Source organism: Cynara cardunculus (genome assembly GCF_001531365.2).
Source record: "Cynara cardunculus var. scolymus isolate 2C chromosome LG 8, CcrdV1, whole genome shotgun sequence".
Classification (NCBI taxonomy): Eukaryota; Viridiplantae; Streptophyta; class Magnoliopsida; order Asterales; family Asteraceae; genus Cynara; species Cynara cardunculus.
Window position 1 is genome coordinate 9,623,696 of NC_037535.1, and position 8,132 is coordinate 9,631,827.

The following is an 8,132-nucleotide window of genomic DNA, read 5'->3' on the forward strand; positions in this document are numbered from 1 at the left end:
ATAATTACGTGATAAATAATAATTAATATTAATGAGGATTATAATTGGAAAAAGTGACAATAAGTTACCAAAACGCTACTCCAAGTAGCATTTCAATAAGCTAGCTTATGTGCATCCAAATGTGTACTTAGAAAATAAGCTAGCTTATTTTTGCCAAACAGTGCCTAAATCGGAATTAAGACAAACTTCGTTACATTATGATGTATTTTGCCCTTTTTTTAGTAATTGATATTTTTATTGGTTTTGCAAGTCCATTGCAGTTTGTATGATCGTTGTATCATGAACTTGCTCTAATTTGTCCATGTGTGGTATTTTTTGGGCAGGTTATGGAGCTCCAAAATTGAGGTATGCCTTGTAGCAAGACTGCAAGAGCAAGTCCTTGCATTCAACCATTTCCTTTTGATGTTGTTTAGTCCTAATTTGGCTATGAGTTCCTGTTTGGAATAAATGGGAGTACTGGAATGTTTTGGAATTCAATATCTATACATTACGGATTTTACGTTGTTGCAGTTCTAAGATGGCAACTCAAAATTTCCATTGTTGGTTTTTTTTTATTTTTCAACATGTTTCTAATTTATTCTTCTATGGGTTTGGGAGTAGGGTAGCCGGTAGGGTTAGTGGTGTTAATCATAACCTCTGATAGGGGCTATTGGAGTTGCATGACTAGGGTAGCCGACAATGTAGGACGGCCTCTAGCTAACATAAATGTGAGGGGGATCTGTAGTAGATAGAGGGTAGTCAAGGGGGAGGGGCGGCCGGTGGCACTTAGGGTACCAAAGTCCTACTCTAGTTTTTCCTACATTCTATATCTTTTTACTTTTTACTATATGCCAAACTTAGTTTTACTTGCTTTTACAGTTTGGTAGACTAGTGTTCCTTGCTTTAGAAGTTTTTTTCATCGCACTGGACCTATTGCTTGTTTGCACACACTTCACTGCTACTACCGGTTATCACACTTGTTCCCTGTTACGTTTTTTTTATTAACTTGGATATCCAACCCGCTATGCGAGCCGACTAATCCCAGGGCGATCACCTGCTTTGCAGATAGCCCGGAGTCACTGCATTTGAACCTCTGTGGCCACAAGGGGATTTTTATTCCTCCTTGGATTTGAACGACTTCCTGGTACTTTTGACCTTTGGAGTCAAGCTCAAACCAATCAGGCACCACCCTTGTGGTTCTCTGTTATCTTTTCTTTTGCTAGCAAGGGGTTTTCACAGAAACAATCTATCTAGTTTTTGTGGTTGATTTTAGGTCTGCCTACATCCTACCCTCTTCAAACTCTTCCTCTATGTGGGATATATTGGTTGGTTTGGTTTATCTTTAAGTCGCATCACCTGTTCTGAAACTAGAGAAATGTCTTTCGAAATCACATTTTCAAGAATTTAAACTTGGCAGTGATTTGTTTCTCTTTGAAAAAAAAACATGTAACTTTTACACCGTCTACAATAGTTCTAGTTGCATCTACAGAAGCAATAAATTTGTTATAATTTTGTTTAAAGAATTATTCATATTTAGTTTCAGAATTTAAATTTATCTCTAGTTTTGGAATGGATGGACTTCTTTTGGTAGCGTCTGGTATGCATACATAATTGGACGGGACAAGAGGGTAGGATTGGACAGGACTGGACAGAACAAGTGTTTGTCTGGTGTTTGATACGACTAGGACTGGACAGGACAAAACTAGATAAGTTGCCTCCAAAAGTTAGTTTATGATTTTATATATCATATAATAGTTATAATTAACACAAATAAAGTAAATAATTTAATTTATAAACATTTTTACACTATTTTCATATACATAAATATAAAATAGTACCACATTTGAATGAAATTTTTTTATATAATTGATGGTATTTTGAGAAAACCCGATTCATACAAAGGAGAAATTATGTTTTGTTCGGTTTGGAAGATCTTTATCAATTGGTGAAGGCACGGTAAAGATTGTTGCAACAACAATGATTATGGAGGTAGAAGCATTGGTAATTGGTGGACGATGGTGGATGATGGTGATGGTGGCGGTCGACAGTGGTGGAGGAGGTAGTTGTGGCCTATGTGGTGGAGGTAGGTGTGATGGTGGGCAATGGTGGTGGTTATGGTGGAGGTAGTGGTGGCCAACGATACTAGTGGTGGTGGAGATGGACGTTTGTGGTTATGGAGGACATGAATATGGTAGATAGTGGTAATGGTAGCCGATAGTGGTGGCCGATGGTGGTAGTGGTATCCGGTGGTGGTGTTAGGCAGTGGTAATGGTAGCCAATGGTGGAGGTGTGGTGGGCCGTGGTGGTGGCGATGAACGGTGTTGGTTGGTGGCTGATGATGGTTGTGGAGGTGGTGGTGGAGGAGGTTGTAGTAGAAGAGAAAGTGGAGGTGGCAACGATGGTAGTGGTGGTGGCAATGGACGGTGGTGGTCAGTGGACGACGATGGTTGTAGGGGTGGTGGAGGAGGTTGTAGTGAAAGAGAAGGTGGAGGTGGCCAACGGTGGTAGTGGTGGTGGTGGTCAGTGGACGACGATGGTTGTGGAAGTGGTGGAGGAGGTGGTTGTAGTAGAAGAGAAGGTGGAGGTGGCCAACGGTGGTGGTTGTCGAGTTGGTGATAGACGGTGGTGGTAGGTGGCTGATGGTGGTTGTGGAGGTGGTGATAGACGGTGGTAGTCGATGGTGGTTGTGGTTGTGGAGGTGGTGGAGGAGGGGGAGGTTGCCGACGGTGGCTACCAGTGGTGGCGGCAGTCGTAACTAGCGGTGGTGACCACTAAAACAAATACCATGTTAAGGTAATATATCAAACGAGGGTTAGTTAGTAATATTTTAGTTTCTCTCTCATTTTTGTCCCATCTTGTTTCACCTATTTTGGTGGAACAAGAAAAAGCCTTTTTTGTCCCACCTTGTCGCAATTATTGTCCTTGTCCCATGTCACACCAAACGTGGGACAGTGAGTTCTTGTCCTGTCCCATGTCGTGCCAAATGTGGGACAGTGAGTTTTGTCCCGTCCTGTCCTGTCCTGTCCTGTCCTGTATAGTCCCATGTACCAAATGCAGCCTTAATGTCTAGAACAGGATAATTTTATCTTGCTGTTAAACTGCCTTTGGGGTTGCTGATGGAGTTGCACATAAGATATGATGAACTCAAGAAAATGTTGGCTGATTATGGTAGTGATTGATGCTCTACTGCAGAAGACCAAGAATGTTCATTAAGTTAATCTTGTACATAAAAACATTTGTGGCTTAATTTATTGATTAGTTGCAGGTGTAAGAGAAGCTATGCACATAGTGCTGATATACTCTTCTGGGAACTAAGATTACAGTGTTTAATTTATCTTTGTAGGAAAGTTGCAGACAAAGCTGCGTCTGCTGGATATTATGTGGTTGTTCCTGACTTCTTTCATGGGGATCCCATGACTCCTGAAACTCGGATAGAAGATTGGCTCACAAGTCATGCACCGGTTAGTTATCTTTTTAATACACATCTTGTTATCAATTGAATTTTGTTATTCATCCAATTCCCAAATGAAGAGGCAATTTATGATTTACAAGTTCAAATGTTCTAAAGTTCAAAAGATGTTAATTAGCTAAATATTCAAGAAAGAAATGATATCTACATTTAAATTTCAAGAAAATACCATGAATACTTGATTTTAAAATTTTCAATGAAATCCTTATTAATATGGAGAGGGAGTGTAATTTGTTCGAGCCTAGAAGCCAAAATGCATCTCTAATTCGGAATGGAGGATGTTACAACTTACACCCAGATCCTAGCCTTGGGGTATCGTGTCAAAAATACCATTTAACCATGCACAATTACTAATGTCATCAGAGTAAAATATTTAAAGCATATTTTTTACAATCCGTTACTTCTATGCCACATATGCTGAGAATATATAATTTTTGTCCTAATAGCTTTAACATACATATGGTATTACCCGAATCTGCTTCTATAAACACACCTTACGGCTTACACCTACAAACAAAGTTCTCATATGGATTTCCATACATATATTCTATCTCCTAGATCGAAGTTTTATCCGTCTGTCTTGTGCTTTCTAATCTTGTTGCTTTCTCTTTCCCCTTATTTCTTGCTTCGATTCTGGATAAACCCATATGCAACCATTCTGTCCATGTATTCCACTTCTAACCACTACAAGCAAGTGCTGGTCTTCTTTGATTCTTCCTAATCAAAGTGTCTTCATGTATTTCAAACAAAATCTCAACATTTATGCACAAAAGCGGAATTCCAAACTCATCATAAAAATAAGATGTAGCATGACAAATGAATCTTTACAAATACTTTAAAATGGAATCTTAACTTGTATTCCAGTTTTCTAAATCACACATGAAACACATCTGGTCTTGGTTTGACTTGGCACTTGCTTGAAGTTCTTGAAAGTTCCTTCTACCTATAACTGAAAAATATTCTTTGATCAATTTATCATACACCAAGTATATGTGTTATGCGTGTGTGTGTTTGTATGTATGTTATCTCACTTCTATGCATTTAGCCATTTCTTACTTGATTTATGCTTATCAATTACTAATTATATCATCTCTCCGTACATGCATTGTCAAGACACTTGCTCCCCAGAAAAAATGTGAAACCATGCCAAGTAAGACACATGATCATGCCACATATGGTGGTCAATAGTATCCACTACTGCTCCCAGTGGTATCGAATATGGCTTTAACCATTTGCCAATTTCGAATTTTCTTCCTGTTCTGTTCTATTCGTTGAGTTAAATAACATAACCATGTATCCACCCAAATTTATGACCACAAAACATAACCTAATTTTACTCAATTAAATTATTTCTTGAAAATATATGCAATTTCTTATTACCCCCAAAATTTTACACAATTTACCAATGTGTTTCTTCCAAAATAAACATGCAAGGAAACATAACCCAGTTCATTACTTCCTGGGACTCAACACAGGAGACATACCATAAGCTCTAAATTTGATGCATAAAGAACATCTTGGCATCATCTTTACACAAGCTACAACAAATATGCTAGAGTTTCTCAGTTCCTGAACATGCAAGAAGCCTCTAGCCTATATAAACAATGTGCCAAGGTTTCTGTTCACTTTTCAAGAATTAAATTTGGGACCTTAAGAAAACTAAACCTATTAAAGTGTATCTTGACACAAAGTGTCTTTTTTTTCCATTACAATTTCCCCAATGTAATTATGCTCAACATAACTACTTAGGCCCAATGTATTTCGTAATCCAAGAGTACAATCATTGACTCACTTAAATTACAATAAGACGCTTGGCCCAAAATTCTCACCTTTGTAATACACACTATAAAATCCGTGATACATATCTGAAAAATTGAAATACAGGTGTCAAGAGGATTAGTTTTACTTGTGGGTGGATTCCTGAATCATTTTGTTCTCTTTTGATGCTACTGTCGCTTGATTTCATTCCCAAGTTGCATTAATCATATACGATATTAAATACCATTCTTCATTTTCTATGGTGCTTTCTCTTTTTGTAGGATCAAGCAGTTGACTTTGCCAAACCAGTTATTCAGGCTCTCAAAGAGAAGGGTTTTACCAAAATTGGGGCTGCAGGGTTCTGTTGGGGTGGTAAGATTAGCTTCCAAACACGTTGATAAACACTTGCTTCAATTATTGTTTGCTGATCCAATCACGTCAATTGTTTTTAATAGCCAAGGTTGTTGTGGAGCTAGCAAAAGATACTGATATACAAGTTGCTGTGCTCTTGCATCCTTCTTTTGTCACTTTAGATGATATCAAGGGTATGTTTCATTCAACATAATTCATCATAATCCATCTGTTCTAGAAAGGGTTCATGTTTGACTTTTTAATGGTAAAACCTAGTATTTATCTCAAAAAGGTCAATTTGTTTTTGTCTGAATCTTAGCATCATTTATTTGGTCACTTGTAATTTCTATATATGCAGATCGCCCTTTAATTTATTCTAAAGAGTTAGATGAATTTTTATTAGTTTCAACTTTGAAGTTAAGAGCTACTCAATTGGGCCGTCTATGCTTTTCTTTTTCTTCTTTTTTGTGTTTGAACTTGAATTTTTGTCTGCCTGACATGATGAATTTTAGGGGTCAAGGTACCTATTGCAATACTAGGTGCTGAGATTGACCGACGATCACCCCCTGAAGTTATCAAACAATTCGAGGAGGCTTTGGAAGCCAAACCGGAGGTAATTCCTTGTACCCAGTGGGAATGCACATTTTGTGTTTCATAATCCATGCCCATTTATTGGAATACCAAACCAAACGGTTCCAGTTTATCTTGGGGTCTAGCGTCTGTATTTTCTTTTTTTTGGGGAGGGAGGGTGAGATGTACGTAGATCCGTCTTCTACCCTGAAGGATAGAGCTGCTGTTTCCCCCATTTACTGAATGTGAATCGCGAAAACACCATAGATATGTGCATTTATGCTGGTTGAGCACTCTGTATATATAATTTATTTACATTTAGATGGGTATGGGTATGGATATGCAGGTTGATCAGTTTGTGAAGATATATCCTGGGGTTTCACATGGTTGGACCGTCCGATATAAAGATGAAGACGAAGCAGCTGTGAAATGTGCAGAAGAGGCTCATCAGGATCTTTTGGAATGGTTTGGTAAGTATCTTCAGATTAACCATTCCACCCTGTAAAACCGGAAGCTGTAGCAACTAAACAAAGTGATGTTAGGTCGCATCTTCAATTCAATGTATAAGTACGGGCATACTTTCCTAGTCTACCAAAAAAAAGCAGGTAGTTACTCCCTCCGTCCCAATATTACTGTCTTACATTACTATTTTAGTTTGTCTTAAAATAAATGTTGTGTTTTAAAAGTAAATGTCTACTTTCCTATTTCATCTTGATTATGAGACATGGAAAGTCTCTATCTATCATTAAGAGTAAAATGGTCCTTTTGTTAATTAAAACCGTGTGTTTTATTTTATTGTGGACATTTATTTTGGGAGCAAGAGGATATAATTTACTATGTTTTCAACTGTACCTTTATTTAGTTATAAGTTAGGGTTGTCTATTAAATGCTTTATCGATAGCACTTGTTGCTTCTTACTTGGTTTGAGACACTTGTCCAACAATTTTACAGTGGCATTTTGTTATCCAAGAATCTTACTTTGTAAGTCAGGGTGATGATTCTTTGCACAGGGGTAAGATTCTTATATTAAACACTCATTGCCTCTTAATGGGTATGAGACTCTTACCCAATTTGTAGGATTTGTACGATGGAGAGAGAAAGTTTGTCTATATCATTAAGGCTAAAATTGTCATTTGTAAAATAAAGAATATAGTATAAAATTCATTTAATTAAAAATTTGTGTTTTTTTTATTGTGGATATTTATTTTGGGATGAAGGCATAATTCAAGATTTAAAGTATGTCAACTTTAATGGGTAATGTCTTAATGTTTAACGTCGAACAACATATAAGTTTTAAAATGTTACAAATATGGACCATGCCAAACTCGATCCAACCCAAAAAACCGAGATCGAAATTGAGTAAAACCTTAGTCGAATTTACTTCAGACCCAAAATAAACTCGAGCATGTTTATAATATAGAAACAATAAACTCGAACTCTCAATGGAACAACAAACACTATAATCGATCAATGCTAGTGTTGAGAAATGGAGAAAACAATGAAGATGATTCCCATCGTATGCTATAGAAAGAAAAGAATATATATATATATATATATATATATATATATAGTTTGTTTCAAATACAATCTATCGTATTTGTACAACCAATGCAATCTAATAAATTGAAATATTTATGAAAATGATAAGAGTTCATTTATTATGATTTAAATATTTATGGAAGATGAATAAGGTACATTAATTATGATCAATACTTTATATTAGGAAAAAAATAAAAATTTATATGAAATTATATATTCATCAAATTAAATGGACGGTTGAGATTGAGTTGTACAAATGTAAGAGGTTGTATAATAATCCATCTCTCTCTCTCTCTCTCTCTCTCTCTCTCTCTATATATATATATATATATATACATACTATATTACTAGTGATGTACCCGCCCTGCAAAATCGCAACCCGGAAACATTAGTTTGGCCTTGAATCATGAGTTTGTGTGGTTATTTTACAAGTCAACTAATATATAAAGTTGAAGATTAATATGAT

At 36.6% G+C, this 8,132-nt stretch overlaps 1 protein-coding gene across 1 annotated transcript in view; it reads left to right on the plus strand.

Moving 5' to 3' along the window:
- Nucleotides 1-6,922, plus strand: part of LOC112517176 (endo-1,3;1,4-beta-D-glucanase-like) — an 11,378-nt gene extending 4,456 nt beyond the window's left edge. Inside the window, exons 2-7 of the mRNA XM_025124526.1 lie at nt 324-345; nt 3,323-3,440; nt 5,488-5,578; nt 5,662-5,751; nt 6,070-6,170; nt 6,474-6,922. Coding sequence (XP_024980294.1) covers nt 324-345; nt 3,323-3,440; nt 5,488-5,578; nt 5,662-5,751; nt 6,070-6,170; nt 6,474-6,632 — 581 coding nt within the window. The 3' untranslated portion in view covers nt 6,633-6,922. The remainder of the gene's footprint in view (nt 1-323; nt 346-3,322; nt 3,441-5,487; nt 5,579-5,661; nt 5,752-6,069; nt 6,171-6,473) is intronic.
- The last annotated feature ends 1,210 nt before the right edge of the window (nt 6,923-8,132 follow it).